At 40.2% G+C, this 22,360-nt stretch overlaps 1 protein-coding gene across 1 annotated transcript; it reads right to left on the bottom strand.

Annotated features, from left to right (window-relative positions):
* Positions 1-14,147: 14,147 nt before the first annotated feature.
* FERD3L (Fer3 like bHLH transcription factor) lies at positions 14,148-15,815 on the bottom strand. Its single transcript, XM_040351982.1, has one exon. It carries the CDS (start codon positions 15,410-15,412, stop codon positions 14,930-14,932), a length of 483 nt encoding a protein of 160 aa, XP_040207916.1. The 5' UTR covers positions 15,413-15,815; the 3' UTR covers positions 14,148-14,929.
* Between the last annotated feature and the right edge of the window lie 6,545 nt (positions 15,816-22,360).

Below are 22,360 nucleotides of genomic sequence, written 5' to 3'. Positions count from 1 at the left end.
AGAATGTAATACCCCCTGCAAAGTAGGCCTGGACAAGATGTAAGGGACTGTGGGTCCTCTACTACCACCCTTACTGTTCCTGCACTGAGAGGTCGTCAGGGTTATGCCGGAGTAATCAGGCCAGCTTCCGTTCTCCTCTAAATGTTGCATAGAAGCCACAAAAGTCGCGGCACTGGGGGGAGAGACACAACCAGCGACAACTGGTCCCCCCCCTCGGATTACAAACACATCTGCCCCGCATGCGGGTGGATCCTTTATCCTTGACCCCAAGCTGTTCAATCTCTTGTTGAGCCTGGACGCCAATACATCTTATGTACAGGGTACTATTTCTGTGACATTTGGTCAGGAAAACAGTCGGGGTGTAGAGGTCATTCTCCCGGAGACACTTGTTGACGGCTCCAGCGAATCGCCTGCCAATTCTGCATTTCATGAAATGACGAATGTCAATAGGCAAGGCACAAGCTCCTCCTTGGTAAATTAAGTAAATCACTAGTATGGCATAGTCTGATTGTACTCTGACAGAACCAACCTGCCACCTGAACGTTCAGGCCCCTAAGCCAGATGCTCCATCGGTAGCTCTAGCTGACAGATAAGGCTCCCTTGGAGCTTGACTACTTCCCCTGGGCCATGGTCTCTTCCTGACCTGGCAAACCCTTTTAGTTAAGAATCACCAAGAGGAATTCCAGCATATCTCTGGGACAGGGTTCTTTGGATAATGCTAGGTCAAGATCCACTCTTTCTAGGCCGACAAAATACTGTTTATAACAGCCCTGAATAAAAGTTAGTATAGGGAACTGTCTTGAATGAAGCCAGCATCTTCCCTAGTGCCTTAATCAAAAGGCCAAAAGTAAGGAACTGTTCCTTGCCGTGACCACATAGACCAGTTTTCTTATAGCGATGGTCTTGTCTGAGGCCAAAAAAACTCTCCTTTTTGGACTGTGCCAAACATACCCAGCTTCTTGTCAAATGAAAGAATGTATCTTTAGAGTTCCAGATACTTGACCATGCTGGACACCCTTAGGTCCAGCCATGCTACTGACTGACCCATCAGCAGGAGTTTGCTTCGGTATGCCATTACTGCTATACCCTGGGCCTACAGACCTGCTAGAGGCGGGCCCTAGCACCCTGACAACCCAGGCACGGAGGCTAACCCAAAAGGGCAAGACCACCAACTGGAGATAGTGCTGTTCCCCTGCGAAATGCAGACAACCTCTGCAAAACCAAGTAAATAAACACATATGCAACTGGCTCCCCATGTGTGTATGTGGCAAGTGTTAAAGCCATATGCCTCAATGGAAGTGTGTGTACATGGCAGCGTGTGTTCCTGGAAGCATGAATTCATATAAATATGTTTTAAGCAAAACATGCATATAGCATGTGTGCTCTGGAACAAGCATCTTGCAAGCAAGCATGCGATATAAACGTGTTATGCAACAATGTGCAACATGAACCCATGCAGACACGTATTTCTATGCAAACACAAGGAATCCTGTATTGCTTAATTAGGCCGCCATGTGCAACTTTAAAGTAATCATGCATCCTTATGCGATTTCAGCATCTTCCATGCGATCAACATCTTATGCATTTTAAGCACTACTGTGCGGACAAGAACCCTTGTGTGACCAAGGACTCTTGTGTGACCAAGCACCCCTGTGCGATCCAGCATCCTTATGCACTCAAGCATCTTAATGCGACTTTAGGCATTTCTGTGAAACAAGCCTCTCTATGTGATCAAGTATCCTTGGGTAATCCAGGACGCTGTTGATCCAACAACCATGTGTGATCCAGCTTATTTTTGCATTCAAGCATCTTTAAGCGATCTTTAGGCATTCTTGTAGAAACAAGCCTCTCTGTGCGACCAAAATATCCTCGAGTAATCAAGGACTTGGGTGATCGGGTAATCATGTGTGATTCAGCATTTTTATGCCTTCAAGCCTCTTTATGCGATTCTAGGCATTTCTGTGGAAACAAGCCTCTTTGTGCGACCAAAATATCCTCGAGTAATCAAGGACTTGGGTGATCGGGTAATCATGTGTGATTCAGCATTTTTATGCCTTCAAGCCTCTTTATGCGATTCTAGGCATTTCTGTGGAAACAAGCCTCTTTGTGCGACCAAAATATCCTCGAGTAATCAAGGACTTGGGTGATCGGGTAATCATGTGTGATTCAGCATTTTTATGCCTTCAAGCCTCTTTATGCGATTCTAGGCATTTCTGTGGAAACAAGCCTCTTTGTGTGACCAAATATCCTTGGGGAATCAAGGACTTGGGTGATCAAGTAATCATGTGTGATTCCAGCATTTTTATGCATACAAGCATCTTTATGCGAACTTAGGCACTTCTGTGGAAACAAGCCTCTCTGTGTGACCAAATATCCTTGGGTAATCCAGGACGCGGATGATCAGGTAACCATGTGTGATGCAGCATCTTTTTTGCATCCAAGCAACTTTATGCGATTTTAGGCATTTCTGTGGAAACAAACCACTTCTGTGTGACCAAACATCCTTGGGTAATCAAGGATTTGGGTGATCAGGTAACCATGTGTGTGTGATCCAGCATTTTTATACATACAAACGTCTTTATGCGATTTTAGGCCTTTCTGTGGAAACAAGTCTCTCTGTGTGACCAAATATCCTTGGGTAATCCAGGACTTGAGTGATCAGGTAACTAGCATCTTTATGCACTCAAGCATTTCTATGCAACTCTAACAAACATGCAACACCATACAGACAGAAACATGTATCCTTATGCGATCCACAATAAAACATGCTTTGTTACTTGTTTTTATCCCACATGCATTCCAAACTCATGTATCTTATGCAACATGCGGACTGGTAAAGAGGAAGTTATCCTCTGTAGATGTGCGTTTCCTCAATTAAGAGACGTTAGCAATGTGTACCAGCAACTGTGCATCCCTCAGATGTGCATTTGGTTAGCCTGAAGCCGACACCAGGCTGAGGACCATATGGAGGTCTTACTAGCCACCTATAGGAAAACCTCTCTTTACACTCTAAGGAGAAGATAGAGGCTTTGGCCGAGTAGGCAGAGGGAAATTATATGCAGCATGAATCTCTGAAAAGACTGCAGGTGCAATCAGAACCTGTAGGGCTATTGATAGCTTCTCCTCGTTAGGCTGCAGCTCCTGTCTCCTGTCCTCTGACAGTGAACCTTCATCCCCAGCTCTTCTAATCCCTTTGTTTAAGGATTAAAGCAGGAAAAGGGACACACCCTGCGTTTTTTTTTTTTTTTTTTGCTTCTTGTGAGGATGCTGCGAACATAGCAGTTAACCTCTTGTAGAACAACAAATGTGATGCAAAAAACAAAACACATGCAGAGTGGCTGCAATGTTGGGGGAGGCTGCATTGATTGCCTGACAGGTCTGATGGCTCAATCTGTGAGCTGTCTCTACAGGGGAGAATAAGGGGCCACCAGGTTCAGGTGGCGATTCCTTTTTATATTCCTACCCCTGACCTTATTCAATGGGGAGACCAAAGTCCTAAGCTAAAAGCAGAGGAGCTAAACCCAGGTGCATCAACAGCTGAACATAGTCTGGCAGCAACAATGCCTGCTAATCTGCACAGCTAGATGCGGAGTAGGCGTCTTAGATGAATCTGTATCCAACTCACACAAGGTGCTTGCGTTTGTGTCCCCCTAGCTTTACAGAGCTCTGACGTCTGGGCCTTTTTGAAGAGCCCTCTCTGCGACTGCACTGAGCCGGTGAGCACGTGCGACATGGTAGAGCCTGAAGCTGAGGAAGTGGGACGCACAATAGACCAGCTAACACTTAAGCTTCCGTCTTTGGAAAGCATGGTAAGCGAAAACATCAGGCATGTCTTTTACTGCCCATAGTAGTGGAAAAACAGATAAGACTTGCAGCTACTCATGGAAGACAATGCTTTGCATAGGATTAAGGGCATTTTTTTTTTTTTTTATGTACCAACCCCTTCAAGGGGAGATATATGGGTACTGCAGCCATCCTGTCTGAACAGACATAGTGGCCCAGGCTACATGCCGGCTAGGGGAGGTATATGGGTGCCCTGAGCCATCCCGTCTCAAAAGACATCGTGGTTTACATTGCCCATGCATAAAAACATAATATAGGCGAGACCCATAGTCCCCTACAGAAGACCTACTGTCGAACCAAGTCCCGTAGGTCCCTCTCTTACCTTTCCACGCTGCAGGGTATTGCCAAGCAAGAGGCCCAATCTTCCCCCTTCACCGTGGGTATAGTCCTAGACCTTCAGGGACCGGGGTCCATGGCAGGAACACCACACCCCTGGACCTATATAGCACCCTGGCAGCAGAAAAAACATTTGGTCCTTAGAAGGCACAAAGTTCTGGAACCCAGGATCCAGCCCTCCGCAGAGAGGCATTATAGGCTAAACCTCGTTCTTCGTACCGAGGCCCGGGTACCGTCCACTTTGGCTATGAAGCACCTTGGACGGATCCGGATTTATGGAGGCTTTTTACATCCAGCATGGATCCCTCCAGTGGAGCTCCTAAGAGCACATGTTAACTCGTGACCAACACCTTAGACACTGATGAAAAAACTGAGGTACTCCCAGTAGGGGAGGGGTTATATAGGGAGGGAACTTCCTGTTTAATTGATTACACCAGTGTCCATCACCTGAAGGTAGACTCTATAACCCACATGTAATGGCTATGCAGCTCTGTGTCCCGTGATGTACGATAAAGAAAACCAGATCAAGGACAGGAAGAGATTTTTTTTAGTTATCATTGTTATGTACGGTATATATACTGTCTGGTCCCTATATAACTAGTGTAACGTATGTCCTTCTTTGTCTTTGACCACTTATGTACTAAGGGGTCAGTCTTTACTATGAATGAACATGTCACCTTTTCTATGATTGTCAATGTAAAGATAGTTTTTTCAATGGAAAAGTAACACCAGGAGTCTCATACTTGCCTAAATATTGGGAGAAAATACAGCGCAGAAGTTTGATGTAACAATACAGGCAGATTAGGGTATAAAACTGCTCTGGTATTACTTGTGTATTTCAATTAGGATGCTGTGATTTGCAGCTCCTGCATACTGGTATAAACCAACCTGACAGTACAATTAGGATATGACATGGTGTTCTGGTTGAGAGTACATGAAACTACAGGGTTTCTATAGTCAAAGAATAGAAAGTTAGGTTTGACCCTGAGGCCGCATACACACGGTCGTTCCAAACCGATGAGAATGGTCCGACGGGCTATTTCCATCGGTTCACCACTGGAGTGGCCTGATGGTCTGATGTGCGTACACACCATCGTTCCAAAAACCTATTGGGTCAGAACGCGGTGACGTCAAAAACACAACGTGCTAAATAAAATGAAGTTCAATGCTTCCAAGCATGCGTCGACTTGATTCTGAGCATGCGCGGGTTTTGAACCGATGCTTTCTGTACTAACCATCGGTTTGGACCGATCGGGCAGCAGGCCATCGGTTCGATTTTAAAGCATGTTTTAAAATTTTGGACCGAAGGACAACAGACTGATGGGCTATACACACGGTCGGTTTGGACCGATGAAACTGAACCTCGGTCTATTCTCAACGGTTTTGTCCGACCGTGTGTACGCGGCCTGAGAGTTTAGTCCTATCGTTTTGCTCCTACTAATTACATTTCACTTTCCCACCCCTTCTATACTGCACCTCTTGTTCACCAGCAAACCCCATCCCCTATACCATTCCTCTAATCTGCCACTAGGGCCTCTCCCAAAGCTTTCTCCTTATTCACTTCCAATCCTCCATATTTCTCCTCTCATTCATCATAGCACCCCAAATTGCTTTTATTTCAGTCGCACATCCCCCTTTCATTCTTCTTCAGCCCGCCCTTCAACGTACTTCAACTTGTCTCTGCTTCCTGTGCCTGTCTCAGTGTACTGCCTCTCTCATCTTCCTTTAGTGCCTCTGCTCTCTATTGCTCCACTGTTTTTGTCTCCAGTGCCCTTCTCTTTGTATTGTACCTTCCATCTGCCTCCAGTGCCCCCCTCTGTACTTCAGTTGCTAGATACCTCCAGAGCTTCCCCCCCAACAGTGATCCTCCTACTTTATTTTCTTCTTCTCTGTACTGAACCTAATGTCTGCTTCCTCCACTCTGAAAAATCAATTAAGTGAAAATAATTGTATTTTTGTTTTTGTTTCTTAGTAAGTAAACCTAATGGACTGTCAGCAAAAATAAAACCAGTCCTAGGATAATAAAAAAAAGAAATGGGACCTGACCTCTGCCTGCTGTTAACAAATGCAATAAAAAAGCACCTGTTGTCTCCTGTCTGTGTAATAGGCCTGATTTTCCAAAGAATGTTCAGATGTGCACATATGCTGGCACATCAGCTGTAAACAATCAAATAACATGCTCATAGAATATACTGTGTGCTTGAACATAACACACAGGGTGAAGTGCTTTTATACAGAATTTACTAACAAGTATCAATGGGCAAATCTTCTTAGGTTCCATACAAGAGCGAGTTCAGTGAACACGTCCACAAATTACAAACGTTAATGCCTGCTCCACTGAAGTCAATTGGAGGTGAATCTTGAAATGTATGTATCTTCACTTTCAAGGCTAATAGGCAATGGATTATCAAACAAAGGGTATGGGGAACTGGGCACTGTCAGGGGAGAAATATACCAATACAATCACAATTTAAAAAAACACAGTTCAGCAGGGAGCAGTTTTTTTTTCTTAAATGAGGTCTAAAGTGAAATAATAAAAATGTACCTTTTTTTAAATATCAACCTGCCTGTCAAGTGGCGCACATGTAGGATGTACTAAAGTAAAAGTGAAATTTACAAAAAAAAAAAAATGGCCATTTAAAGTTTATTTTCCCCTTTGCAGTCAAATGTATTTTTGTTACAGTGTGTGTTCCCATTCACACAACATACCTAAAAAAATATATATTTCTTACCTTGCATGGCCGCAAACCTCATCGGTACTTACATGTGTGGTTTGCTATGGAATGTATTTTCCAGCTTTTGTACATACTTTGGTTAAGGTTTAACATGCCTAAAATAAAAATGTGATTTTTCCAGTGTATGGGCATGTATAGCTTGGTACTACCATGGAGGACGTGTACCAATGAAAAAATAATAATAAAAAAAATACATTACAGCAAGGAGAGGGTTCTCCTTTTAATGTGACTTTGATGGTGACATGGAAAACACCAATGCCTTCAAACTATATATGGTGTTATGGGACAATATGATTCTCATAGGCAGCACCATTAACACTGTATTCTGGCATCACACAATTTGCATGTGTAATTGATTTGTTTTACTTTGATGTTATGAGTGGGCATAAATACAGTAGCATCACCCTAATCTGGTTTATTTCAACTTGAAAGATTTTGTTTATGGTTGTTTTGTCTGCCTATTTTTTTTATTCAGATGTAATAGGCCTAAACTGAACAGTGGAAGTAGCAGCTACAACAGATCTGAAAGCTTAAGCTTTTAATGAAAAAAAAAACTGTTAAAGCACTCAACTTCATACCAATTGGCTAGTGGCAAAACGCTTTCATAATATAGTTTGTGAGTTTTTTTGCAGTACCAGACTATATTGTCTTAAAAATGTATTCAAATACATGAGTATTATGTCTAAAGCATATAAAAAAGTTCAAAACCACAACCCCACACTCCTGAAATCACCTCTAATCCCCCAAGTATTTCAAAAATAGAATTCAGTTAGAGATTTGCTAGAGTCAGGACAGTAAGCAAGTCTTTAAATTGGCAGGCAGTTGAAAGAGACAAAGATGCTTCTTTCTTGCAATAAAAATTAGAATATGTGTTATCTGAGAGACAATAGCCACAAATATTGTACAGTGACTGGACAGTATGCAAACAGTTTGGTGAGGCCATGATGGAGAAAAACAAGGCAGTTTATTTTCAAATAAACATTAGAGTGTATTATTTCAGAGACGATATTGTACAGTGGCTTGATGGTACCACAATGTAGAAGGGAAAGAGGTAGCAGGTTTCACCCTGAAATTTAAATTAGAGTGTATTATTTCAAAGACGATAACTATACATATTGCACAATGGTTGGTATGTATGTAAGCAGCTTGTTTAGGTCAAAAAGTCAGACGGAGCGACAAGGCAAGTTTTACCCCAAACAAAACATTTTTATGTATTATGTCAGAGACAATAGCCACACATTTAGCACAGTGACTGCACAAGTTGCAAGCATTTGTTTTAGAATGTACTGTGAGAGAAAGAGACAGTTTAGATTGTATCCTGAAATAAGAATTGTTGTATTATTTCAGAGACTATAGCCACAAATATTGTAGAATTATTAAAAAGTATGCAAGCAGCTTGACTAGGCCTCAGTGTAAGAGGTGGGGTTGAAGCAGGTTTTATTCTAACATATAAACTAGAGCGTATTACTTCAGAGACACTAGCCCTAAACATTGCATAGTAACTGGACCGTATGTAGGAAGATGTTGTTGGTTTTATCCTTAATTATAAATAAAATATTAATTAATAGAAAATACTAACACATATTGTACAGTGGGTGGATACCTTGCTTAGGGCGCAACATACTGTAAGTGGTAGAGATAAGGCAGGTTTTATCCTAAATAAAAAATTAACCCTTATTTTGTAAAAGATAATTTGGGATTTCTAAGAGTAAAATTATTGTGAGGATTTGCTGATCGGCATAATTTTTTATTTAGTTTGAAACTTCCCTGCTTTTTCTTGCATTCAAAATATATTTCTCCTTTTATCATTTATATACTTTTTTTTCTTGTGTAGGCCCCTGGCATGTTCATTGGTCTTTGTTTTTTAGCTGAATGTGGGGGCCATTAAGCCGCGTACACATGATCAGTCCATCCGATGGACCGTTTTCATCGGTTAACCAATGAAGCTGACTGATGGTCCGTCACACCTACACACCATCGGTTAAACAACCGATCGTGTCAGAACGCAGTGACGTAAAACACGACGTGCTGAAAAAAAATTGAGTTTAATGCTTCCAAGCATGCGTCGACTTGATTGTGAGCATGCGTGGATTTTTAACCGTTGGTTATGCCTACTAACGATCATTTTTTTCCCATCGGTTACGAGTCCATCGGTTAAATTTAAAGCAACCCTTTAGGTTATTCTATTTTCCTTTTTATTTTATTATTTGCCTCTTTATATGTAACTTTGTCTCTCTCTCCTCTTCTTGAGTTTTGTGGAGGAGAGTAGTATCTTCATGGATAAATAGTGGAGGAATTATTGCTGTTTGCCTCATTGTTTAGTTAATTTTTTTAATTTTTTCAGATGCCCTTTTTGTTAGATGGTACATAACTCCATATGGCTGTCTGACTTCCCTGTTGTTTCCCAACTATTTCTTTATAGTGACTGGGATTAACAGTGGGCTAAGATGGCTGCTACATGGCGCACATGCAAATAGTGTCATACGGGGGAGGAGCCGTGCATGCATGATGATGTCATTGGTTCTGCATCCCACCAGTGATTGAAGAATGTGTTGTTTAAAGAAGAAAGATGCCATCACCCCTATCATGAATATACATAAAAACCAAAATCCTCTAGGTGGGACTTTTAGCGGCATAAAGGTATCAACATATAAAATTCATAACAAGCTTTATTGTACATCTTAAAATAGTATAATGATTAAAAAACAGAACCAATGCAGCTATAAAACATATTACACAGAATTACAATCTATATGGGTGGTTTTTGATAATGATTTTTTTTCTCTTTAATGCCATCTTTGAGACCTTATACCCATCCTATGGCTTTCCCAATTTCCCTGGAACTGTGAAATGATGCACAATAGATGGGTTAATACACAATTGTTATTGCAGGTGATTTGTGACAACAAAGTGGTTGTGATGAAATGCCCTTTTATCAAGTTAATTTGTGGTTAAAAAATGTATTATGTATGCAAAATTGTACTTATTATGTTTTTTATCTTAGTTTGTGACTCTGTTAGAATCTCCAGAAGGAGATGCTTTTAGAGAAACACGTAGAGATGGAATGATCACAATATACAACCTACATGAAATTCACATGTTATATGTGCTTTGCATATTTGAAATTTTTTATTTTTGTAATGTTTTCTAAATAAAATTATGTTATTTTATAAAAGTCACCTTAAAAACCCCAAATTATCTTTTACAAAATGTGGATATTTTTCTAGAGATGTGGTGCCCTTCATTTCCATTCTGACCCTGATCTATCTCTCTCTGTAAATACAATTTAGGTGTCAGTAATGGGGGCAGGCTAGCAGAGGGGCAGAAGCTGGTAATGATGGCAATGGCAGGCCAGGAGAAGTGGCAGGTGCTGGAAATGGTGGTAGGCTAGCAGAGGTGGCAAGAACAGGGAATCACGCTGTGGAGGTCCAGCAATGGCAGCAGAATTTCAAAGAAAAATTTGGTAGCATCAGCTGCATTGGCCATTGTTCATCCATAACTGTGCCCATGGTTATCAATAAAGGAGTCTTTAAAAAAAACAATAAAAAAAGTCTCAGTAAAGTTTACATGGAGGGGTATTGTTCTGCACATTTTTATAATTGTATGTATATGTAGAAGTTCAAGCACTTAGCTGCATACAAGATTCTGCACGCTGATGATTGCAATAAAAATTACAATAATAAAAGGCTTCCGTACAGTTAAAATAAGAAATAAATATGTTCCTACTTCTGTTTAAATATTTGGATAAAAATATATAACCTTACTGTCTCTAGTGCAGAACCATTTATATACAGGTACTCCTCACTTAACGACCAGGTTCCGTTTCAACGACCAGGTCGTTAAACAAATTGGTTGTTAAAAGAGGAGCCACAAGAAATCAATTTTTTAAGCATTCTTAACCTCCCTGGCGGTAAACCCGAGCGTGACTCGGGGTTGATTTTTTATGCTAGGATCGGTAACCCCGAGTCACGCTCGGGCTGGACGTGCAGAGTGTGCAGCGGCGCGGCTTACCTTTCGCTGGATCCACAGGCAAGTTACTTACCTTGTCCCTGGATCCAGCGATGCCACCCCGCTGTGTGAGCGAGCGGGACCTCCTCGCTCGATTCACAGTCTCCCTGTGTGCCGCCGATCTCCGTTCCCTGCGACGTTACGACGCACGGGAGCGGAGAACGGCGCCAAATTCAAAAAAGTAAACAAACACTTTACATACAGTATACTGTAATCTTATAGATTACAGTACTGTATGTAAAAAATACACACCCCCCTTGTCCCTAGTGGTCTGCCCAGTGCCCTACATGTACTTTTATAAAAATAAAAAATGTAATTTCTGCCTAAAAACTATAGATTGTCCAAAAGTGTCCCTTTATGTCAAAAATGGTTTTAGATCAGCTAGAAAACAGCGATAATAAATTATAATCACTTGCAGAATTGTGCGATAGCGATTTGTGGGGAAATTCGTCATAAAAAAAAAAAATAATGACAGCGACAATTCTGCAACTGAGCACATTTCAGTGATTTTGAGTTGATTACATTATTGAATAATTTTTATTATAATTATATTATTATTTGTTATAATTATTTATAATTATTTATTATATTATAATTTATAATTTTGTTTTAAAAAAAAAATCATACCCGGGATGCCTACAAGACTCTTGCTTGGTCAGATTTAAGTGAGTTATTTCTAAAAATTACAGGCCTACAGTATAAAACACCAAATTTCCTTGCAAAATAATTGTACCGCTTTTGGTACGTAATTCCAGACAGAATCATACCGCCAGGGAGGTTAACTACTGTACTGTATTGTGAAAAAAAGGTTTAAACACAAAACTCCAGCTCAATAGCGTTGTTTTACTTTGCATAAGTACAGAACACAAACGAAAATGTTGTACTGTACGGTACAATACAGTGATGTGTATTACAGCCCGTTGTTCGGGTGGGAAGAGCTAGTTGTAAGTCTGAGTGGTTGTTAGACAGGTAAGTCATTAAAGGAGGAGTATCTGTAATGGATTTCCAGATGAGAGATTGCCTGTTCTCTCTGTCAGAGTTGCCTACCCTAGTGTATTAAAGTAAAACTCCGGGCAAACAAAAACTGTGCCATCAGGCTTTGAGCTTGTGTTGATGGCTGCAGTTTGAAATCAATTTGAGACACTTCTGAGATCATTCAGAATTCATTGACAGGTGCATTTGACCTTCAGATAATCTCTTTCTGAGCTGCATTTTTTCTCAAGATGGATTTGCATTCTCATAAACTTCTATAAGAATGCAAAACTTGTCCGATGCAAACAAATGCCTGTCAACAAAAGCTCTTACTAGAAAAAGGTAGAAATGGGAATTGGGGGACTTTTAAGGTGCCAGAAACAAAAAACGTTATCATATATAATAAGAGTAACAAAGTTTATTTAATACATTTAGTTAAAAAAGATATAACAATCTCAAAATAAAATGGCATGTTTGTGGGAGTACAACTACTGTAGTTATACTCCCACAAACATGCTGTTTTAATTTGAGATTGTTATATCTGTTTTAACTAAATGTTTTAACTAAAATTTGTTACTCTTATTATATATGATATCGTTTCTGGCACCTTAAAAGTTCCCCCATTCCCATTTCTACCTCTTTCTAACAATTTGGGATGTGGTGCCTAGTCCACCTATCCTTGTCTGATTCAAATATACTACTTTCAAAAGCCCTTACTAGTTCGTGGTTCAGCTCCCTGTTTATTGGACAGACTTGGTCATGCAGAGGTCACATAGAAAGTTACATTGCTGAACCAAGAAATAAGTGCTTCACCCACTTGGCTGTACAGTGTGTACACTGTGATAATGTACGTTGTAAATCATAAGATTTTAATATCTATTCAGAAGTGCTAACTCCCTGCCTCTGAGAATGGGCTGGGACTCCTCTAGATACCTGTGCTCTATACCTGCAGATTTATTTTTACTCGCTGACAAAGTTAATTTAATATTTTACATTACTCTCCAAAACTGGAACAATATTTTCACCCTTTTAGCAACTCTAGCAATGCAAGGATTTTAACAGTACATTTTGAAATTCGGTCCATTGCAAAATAAATTGCTTAATGAAAATAGCTGTATACCCTATTGAAAATAAAGAAATGCAACAATACATTTTTATGTAGCTTTATCAATTTTAAAAACAAGCTATAAATGAATAAAAGTATATTTAACCATATCATGCTTTTGTATTAAAGGTTTTTTATTTTTTTATTTTTTTTAGGAAGGATGAAGAAACTATTTGTTTTGTTTTGTCCTATTGGCCACAAATTCTTGCCGCTTTTTCATCAGCTTATTAAAGACTGGTGTTGTGCAGCAGTTCAGTGCAGTTTGAAAAGCGTAAATGAGTTGGTATAAAAATATGGGAAAAAAAGCAACAATGTGAAGATGCAACATCTGAGTTCAAATAATTTTTCTCTCGATTTAACCTACTTTCAGTACTATCTCAGGCATTTTGCTACAGTGACCTCTGAGGCATGCTCAGATAATGCCAAAATAATTAAAGTTTTTCTTGCATCTGACTTTGCCTGTGAAGTTAAATCCCTCCCACCTGCAGGTGTATAGTGCAGCATCAACAGCTATCAAAAGCCAATTAGTTCGCTGAATGTAGCTGACACAATAGAGGAAACTCCAGGGTTTCTCAGGGTTCCCAAGAGCTATGTGCCAACAGTGAGACTGAAAAGTGGCCTCCTGGTTAAACATTCTTCTCTGGCTTTTTAATATCAGGCATGTCACTGCCAATAACACAAAAATACCTCAAACTTTATTTGCTTTTATGGTTTGTTCTACCTATACACAAAGTGATTGAAGGCAAGTGATGGATTCTTTTTTAGGTCAGCATTTTTCCTTTAACGTAGACACAATAGTGAGTCTGTTTTACATTTTTTTACTCTTGTATTAACCAATAAAATAGACAACATTTGTGTCTATCCATTTTGTGTTAATGATAAACTATTTGGTATTCTTAATTTCAAAGGCAATGTACAAAGTATACTATATTAATTAGAAAAACAGCACCAATAAATACCATGAAAATTAAAATAAATGCCACAAAGTGACAATCCTCTCTAAATGTTTAAAAAAATAATCTTAGGCTGATATGTAAGGTAATTTTTTTTCAACTAAAAGGATTAGCATATTTATTAGTCCAGCATTTTAAGAAATAACATAAAGATTTCAAAGTAACCAGCTTACACTTAATTACACTTAATTGGATTAATCACTGTTTTTTAGACTCGCTAGTTCTGTGTATTGCAGATTTAACAAATGGAGCATCTCTCTTTATTACTGAGTTCTGACTACAATGCACATCATTTTGAACTCCAGATTAAATGATAAAGGTTTAACCAATCCAATTGAATATATTTCTTTGGTTTCCATTATTTTCACATATATAAACCCCTTAAAAACATAAACATTTTACTAAAGCAAGGAATTAGATTTATTATCTAATGAAATTTGATCCCCTTTATAAATGTACAGTATTTATATAATACGTTCTATAATACACAGTTTATGTTCTACTGCACCTGCATTTAAATCACAGAACACTTGGAATGCTATGAACATTATAACCAACTTTAAATAACTCATGATATTGCTCAGTACAGTTTACTTTTACATTAACTAATTCTTTGCAATTAAGTTATGTTTTTTTCTACTCACATTCATCACATGGTACTATAATTCAGTTCGCATAGTATACTACAGTATAGACATAATATATCTTTATCAGTTTAATTACATTAAAATATAAACAACAACATTTCACCCACAATGTTGTACTGCCAACAATATCATAATTCCTTTCAGCCTTGTGTGATTATTAAACATCTTGGCAAAGTCACTTTCATTTTCCTTCTATAGACTAAATCTAATCCATATGGCTGGGCTTTCAAGCCAAACCTGGAAAGAAGAAGAAAGTAGGAACACCACCAGCTTTACTGTCTTCTTGCCTTCAGTATACACCCAGAGAAATGTCAGTGAGCATAATGTTTCTTAATTTTTTTTCCCAGGGTTGTTAAGTAATTCTGTCATGAAAGAGATGTATACAATGGCAAGACGCAAAGTTTCGATTCGTGAAAGTCTTTTCTCATATGCAAAAGTTGGCACCTTTTTTCTGAGAATATCAAAGGCTTCATTGAGGTTGAACATCCTCTTTCTCTCCCTGATGTTGGCTGCTTGCCGCTGGGCAGAGGTAATCACTCGTTTTCGCTTTTGTCGACCAGTAGGAGAACATACTGTATCTTCTTCCTCACAATCGGTTTCATCTTCGAGAAAACTTGTCAAAGGAGACCGTTTTTCATTAAGCGATATCCCACTTTCTCCAAACGATGCAAAATCATAAAACCTTTCACAGATATCCTGACTTGGAGATGAAGTTACCATTGTGTTATAGGGATGATGTTTTTGCCTGTAAGAAAATTCCATCACATCAGCACCAAACAGCGAGGGCTCAGTTACACCTCCTTTGTATTCCATTTTGTAATGTTCTTGGCAAGCAATCTTTGTGGTTGATTGAGGGTTTTTTCTTGAGATCCTCTTCTTGATGTCTTACTTTTGCAAATAACCATCACAGCATAATCATGGTGGCAAGCATTATTATTTATATCCGTGAAGGTAACAGGATTAGGCAGAGAAAAGGAGAGCGAAAAAACAGTTGCATCTTAAAGTTGATTGGAATCGACATGCGTAATCTGAGGGCACGTGGATAGCCCATAAAAAGAGTATCTTTTTTTAAATCATGTTAAACCGAGGAAGGAAAATGTCTTTTTCAAGTAATGGCTCTTAGATGTCACCTGCTGAACCGTCAGAGCTGATGATCCCAGAACTCTTTAGCAGTAAGGACCAAGCAGTTGCTGCTCTGGCACTGTGCACTTTAGTAGAGATTTCTCCAATTGATATAGGACAAGTGTACTCTTACTCTTTATGATCTTTTGAAGAGGGGACTTGTCTGGAAAGGAGTCGAATAGAAATGTTTATCTTGTTTCCCAGTGCTGAGGCGGTTGAATGACAGGACCTCCATTAGCCTAAGCAAGCATTGTAGCAAACCCAATATTGCATTCCCAATTGTAACTGTTGGAATCAGCTTTATCCTGCAAATAAGTTTAAATATATTGTCTACCGTGCAGTAAAATATTTACCTTGGTGGAAAATGTAGACTGCTTGTTTCATTACTCATGTTTTTTATGCACTTTTATATTTGGAGATAGAATACATTGTACAAAGTAAGTCACTTAACAATGCACAGTCGGTGCAATAAAAAACAAAATAAAATGTCTTACTTTATATCACACAGTATTTGTTTAATTAGGCAAAGGTTACTGTCCTTCAGTCAGTAGCCTGTAGAAACTAAAATAATTCAACTTGATTTGTTTGGCTTCACTATAGCTTACCATACATGTTACAATTTGATGTGCCATTTACTTTAGAGCTAGCAACAACTATGTAGTGCAAAGGCAAACCTGATCTGATGCAAACTTATTGAATTATGTGAGTGAGCCCTCACCAGACATAGTTTAGTAAATATGAAGGAGGATGTACAGAAATAATACAATTAGCATGTAACCTGTATGGTCGACTTAACAAAATGAATAATTATATTAAATATTAGATTAGAAACACACATCATTAATAAAAAAAAATATGTTTTCTTAAAATAACAAACATGTCTATATTTACCTGCTCTGTGCAATCCTTTTGCAGAGAGCAGCCCCGATCCTCTTTTTCTGGGGTCCCCCGGCCGGCCCTCCAGACCCCTCCTCTTTTATTAGTACCCCCACGGAAATCCGCTTCCCCTGGGGGTACCCGTGTGTACTCACTCAAAAACCCTGCTTCTGCATCTATTGGCACAGACAGCAGAACTCAGCCCCCCCCTGCTCCCATGTCACAGCATTTGATTGACAGCAGCTATCAATCTACACAGTGAGGAGCAAGACAGTGGCGGTAGCCATTGAACACATGCACATCACTGGATTAGATCGGGCTGAGGTAAGAAAAAGGGGGGAAAACTGCAGCAGAGAAGGTTTTTCACCTTAATGCATTCTATGCAGAAAAACCTTAAAGGGGTTGTAAAGGTTTGTTTTTTATTTACTAAATAGTAAATACACTTACACTTACCTTTTCCTTCGATTTCCCTTCTAAATGTTTTTTTCTTTGTCTGAATTTCTCACTTCCTGTTCCTCCTCAGTAAGCTTGCCCCCATCATCTGAAGCCTCGTACACACGACCAAGGAACTTGACGGGCGAAACACATCGTTTTCCTCGTTGAGTTCCTTGTTAGGCTGTCGAGGAACTCGACAAGGCAAGTTTCTCCATTCCCGTCGAGGAAATAGAGAACTTGCTCTCTTTTTGGCTCGTTGAGTTTCTTGACAGTTTTCTCGACGAAAATGTACACACGACCGGTTTCCTCTGCAAAAAAATATCTCCCAGCAAGTTTCTTGCTGGTTTTTGCAGAGAAACTTGGTCGTGTGTACGAGGCCTCAGCCATTCTGGCTGGGGGTTAGTCAGCATGCTCGCCCCCTCCCTTGGGATTACATCCCTGCGCGGAGACGCTGTGACCACACAGCTTGGAAGTCCTTTAATAAAGAAAAAAAAAATTCCAGCGCTGTAATTCTTCTATGACAAGGCTTCCACGATTGATACAGCCTCCATAGGAGGCGCCTGGCCGAATGAAACGTGACCCGTCTGACAGCTCTTAAATAACCGAGGGCGGGGCCACTAGTGATGTGGACGGGTCATACATGACGCCACGGGAAACCGCCGGAAACCCCCATTGCGTCAGAGGGGCCACCCGTCCACGTCACGGGTGGCCCGCCCTTGGTTATTTAAGAGCTGTCAGATGGGTCGCGCGTCATTCGGGCTGTTCACATGTTCTGCTGTGAACCAAACCGGGGGGGGTGTTCAGCTCATCTCTAGTAAACACAGTGCTGGACTCCTGGACTGGTACGTGTCTGTTTATTAAGTCAGCAGGTACAGTATTTGTAGTTGCAGAGTTTTAATTTGATTTTTATTTTTTTACAAGACTGTAGCTCTTCTTTAAGCAAGGTGAGTTATCTATTGTATTGTATGTATGCAAGAAGGTGTGCAGCATAAAGAGAGATGGCAGTTTCTGTTTATCACTTCTGGTCGATTTTGCTATAATGTAGCCTAAAAGTAATGAGGCCAATTTACAAAAGCTGTTGAGAATTTTCACCTAATAAACTGAAGATCCACTTCAATTAACCAATCTTAGGCAAATTCTATTAATCAATCATGTGCAAATTCCTGTTTACCTATTTTATCTACACATTATTGGGTCTTGAAAGTGAACTGGAATCTTCTTTTTCTCATAATAGATACATGATAAATGATAAATAGATAAATTTATTGAAAGAAGATTTTCAACTTCTATACTAAAATCATTCTCACTGCATCAGGCCATCAGCACTGAAATTTTACCACTTTTGGACTTTTTTTGCTACAACTCTGGGAGGGTTCCAGCAGAGACATTGGGTGGGTTTTCTAAAGGCAATCAGACTTTGCAAGTGCAGTTGCACTCATTTTCCCCAGAGCTTAGTAAATGTGGTATAACTCTGCTGATTTCCATCATTTTGCACCTGATTGGTTATTCTTTACAAGGTCAAACTTTACCACATTTACTAAGACCTGGGCAAAAATAAGTGCAACTGCACTTGCAAATTGTACAATCTTTTTTTATAAATCCATCCCCATTGCTGCTTTCCCTACTATCTGCACCCATGCCCTTCTATTTGTCTCTCCCCACACTCAAATCTCTTTTAGATTGTTCACTCGCTAATATCCACATCCCTTATCTGTATTCTTGTTGTCAGCTGGGAATTCTTTTGTGCAATGTTTTCTCTTCAGCCCCTCTCTTCCATGATTTTCCCTCAGCTGTGATCCCAGGTCTGCCCACTTTATTCCTATCAGACTGTATTTTACCAGCATGCTGTCTTAATCACTATTTTTCTCAGTTCCACTTGTCCACAGGTCGCATGTCTTCCCTTCAAATCCATTATGTTCTAATCTGTCCTTAGAATGCCCCATGCCCAGCAGGGACCCACCAGACGGGTGTCACCTAAAATTAATCTCAGTTCCCCACTTCAACATAGTAACCCCACTTACTAGTTATATTAGCAACTTACATGTTGACAATTTCTAAAAGGTCATTTTTGGTGCTAATATATGTAGCTGCACTAGTTCTCTAAATGGTTCTTATAGTAGGCGGTACAATGTTACTACAAAATTTCTCACATGACAGGTCCGAACTAATGGTTTACAGAGGACACTAGTTTTAAGCCATTTGCACTTTAAAATGCACTTTAAATGATACATTTAGGATCTCTTCACACCAGACATGCTGGCATGCATTGATCAACACATGCAAGTGCATATACTGTATATTGTAAAAGCAATGTATTTCAATAGGAGCAGTTCACACCAGAGTGTTGCACTGATGTGTGTAGTCCTGCTGTGAAAAGAAAAGTAAAACATGTTCAAATTTTTTCACAGCAACATGATGCAACATGTGTGAATGCATGTAAGCGCACCGTAATGCGCATAGACACAAGAGACAAAACAGTCAGGTAATGTTTCCTTTATAAAAAAAAAGCTTTGTGAAGTTTAATCAGTTCCCAACTGGCTCATGTAGATTTACTGTGGCGCAATTGCTCTCCGGGGGCAAAATCCCGTATATATACATATTTCACTTTAAGAGCCGCCAGAGGGTGCGCGCGTGCCAGCTGCACAGTCAGGGATCCGATACGTGTGGCCGGTGGTCGCGATCGCTGCTGGCCATGCTCGAGAGCCAGCACAGGGATTTGTGTGTGTAAACACACAAATCCCAGTCCTGTCAGAGGAGAGGAGACAGATCGTGTGTTCCTAGTATATAGGAACACAGATCGGTCTCCTCTCCTAGTCCGGGGTCAAAATCCTGTATATATACATATTTCACTTTAAGAGCCGCCAGAGGGTGCGCGCGTGCCAGCTGCACAGTCAGGGACCCGATATGTGTGGCCGGTGGTCGCAATCGCTGCTGGCCATGCTCGAGAGCCAGCACAGGGATTTGTGTGTGTAAACACACAAATCCCAGTCCTGTCAGAGGAGAGGAGACAGATTGTGTGTTCCTAGTATATAGGAACACAGATCGGTCTCCTCTCCTAGTCCGGGGGCAAAATCCCATATATATACATATTTCACTTTAAGAGCCGCCAGAGGGTGCGCGCGTGCCAGCTGCACAGTCAGGGATCCGATACGTGTGGCCGGTGGTCGCGATCGCTGCTGGCCATGCTCGAGAGCCAGCACAGGGATTTGTGTGTGTAAACACACAAATCCCAGTCCTGTCAGAGGAGAGGAGACAGATCGTGTGTTCCTAGTATATAGGAACACAGATCGGTCTCCTCTCCTAGTCAGTCCCATCCCCATACAGTTAGAACACATCCAGGGAACACACAGTTAACCCCTTGATCACCCCCTAGTGTTAACTCCTTCCCTGCCAGTGACATTTACACAGTAATCCGTGTATATGTCAATGATCTAAAAAATGTGTCAAAAGTGTCAAATCTATCAGTCGCAATGTCGCAGTACAGATCACTGACATTATTAGTAAAAAATAAATTAAAAAAAATGACATAGAAATGCCATAAATCTTTCCCATAGTTTCTAGACGCTATAACTTTTGTGCAAGCCAATCAATATACGCTTATTGCGATTTTTTTTTACCAAAAATATGTAGAAGAATATATATTGGCCTAAACTGATGAAGAAATTTATTTTTTAAAACATTTTTGGGGATATTTATTTTAGCAAAAAGTAAGAAATATATATGTTTTTAAATTGTCGCTCTTTTTTTGTTTATAGCGAAAAAAATATAAAAACCTTAGGGTGATCAAATACTACCAAAAGAAAGCTCTATTTGTGGGGAAAAAAAGGACGCAAATTTTGTTTGGGTACAATGTCGCATGACTGTGCAATTGTCAGTTAAAGCGACGCAGTGCCAAATTGTAAAAAGTGCTCTGGTCTGGAAGGGGATAAAATCTTCTAGAGGCTAAATTATTTTTTATGTATTTCAGCTAAATTTAGAATGCAACACAGCATTTTAATGCCGGACAATCATGCTTGTCTTTGCCATCGAATGTAACCAGATCCCTGACCATAGATCTGAAATTCCTACACCAGATGTGGCTGCTCTTCACCCACACTTGAAACGCATAGCGCATCTGATACCAGAACTTGATCCTCAGGCTTAGATTATCCTACTCCTTGGGAGAGATATCTTGCGAGTCCACAAATCAAGAGCTCAAATTAATGGTCCCAACAATGCTCCTTATGCTCAGAGGTTGGACCTCGGATGGGTCATCATAGGAGATGTCTGTCTAGGAAGTGTGCACAAACCTAACCCCGTTTGCAGCATGCTCACAAATACCCTAGAGAATGGGCGTCCCTCACTTTTCCAGCCATGCCACAACCAGTTCCTTGTTAAGGAATCGGCCTACACCACCCACTGTCTTGTCCCTTCACAAGCCTCACTAGTGACAACTTTGCCTGTGACAGTGACCGAGACCATTTAGGGTGCATAGTCTTTCAAAGAACTAAAGATGACAATCGTGTGGCAATGTCTATTGAGGACAAGCTCTTCTTAGAAATAATGGAGAAAGGACTAGTCAAAGATAGCACAAACAGCTGGGTCGCACCTCTTCCCTTCAGACCACAGAGACAACATTTACCCAATAACAGAGAACAAGTGCTACAACGTCTTGCTTCCTTTATACGTAATTTACAAAGAAAGCCAGAGATGAGAGAACATTTATTTTCTTTTATAGGGGAGATCTTTGAGAACGGTCAGGCCGAGATAGCTCCCACCCTTAAAGACTCTGAAGAATGTTTGTACCTCCCTATATTCGGGGTGTACCATCCCAAAAAGCCAGGTCAAATCAGAGTAGTGTTTGACTCTAGTGCCAAATTCAAGGGTGTTTCCTTGAACGATGTCCTCTTGACAGGCCCAGACCTCAACAACAAACTCCTGGGAGTACTCTTACGCTTCCGCAAAGACTATATTGCCTTCATAGCTGACATCCAACAGATGTTACATTGCTTTCTGGTCAGAGAGGAAGACAGAAACTTCCTAAGTTTCCTTTGGTTCAGAGACAATGACCCTTCTAAAGACATCTCAGAGTATCGCATGAGGGTACACATCTTTGGAAATAGCCCTTTACCTGCAGTCGCTCTCTACGGACTCAGACATTCCGCCCAAGAAGGTGAACTTGAGTATGGCTCAGATACAAAACAATTTGTAGAGAAAGACTTTTATGTAGAAGCTGTTTGAAATCCTTACCTTCCAGTGAGTCTGCAATCTGTCTTCTTAAAAGAGCACAGGAAATGCTTGCTTGTTCCAATCTCAGACTTCACAAGTTTGCTTCCAACAGCAAAAAGG

This window comes from Rana temporaria, chromosome 5, assembly GCF_905171775.1.
Source record: "Rana temporaria chromosome 5, aRanTem1.1, whole genome shotgun sequence".
Taxonomy (NCBI): domain Eukaryota; kingdom Metazoa; phylum Chordata; class Amphibia; order Anura; family Ranidae; genus Rana; species Rana temporaria.
Note: the sequence above shows the minus strand (reverse complement) of the source record. Positions and strands in the feature narration are given on the sequence as shown.

What these genes read in the sequence shown, in the direction of transcription:
- FERD3L (XM_040351982.1), bottom strand. Translation starts at nt 15,412, where the DNA reads ATGGAATACAAAGGAGGTGTAACTGAGCCCTCGCTGTTTGGTGCTGAT.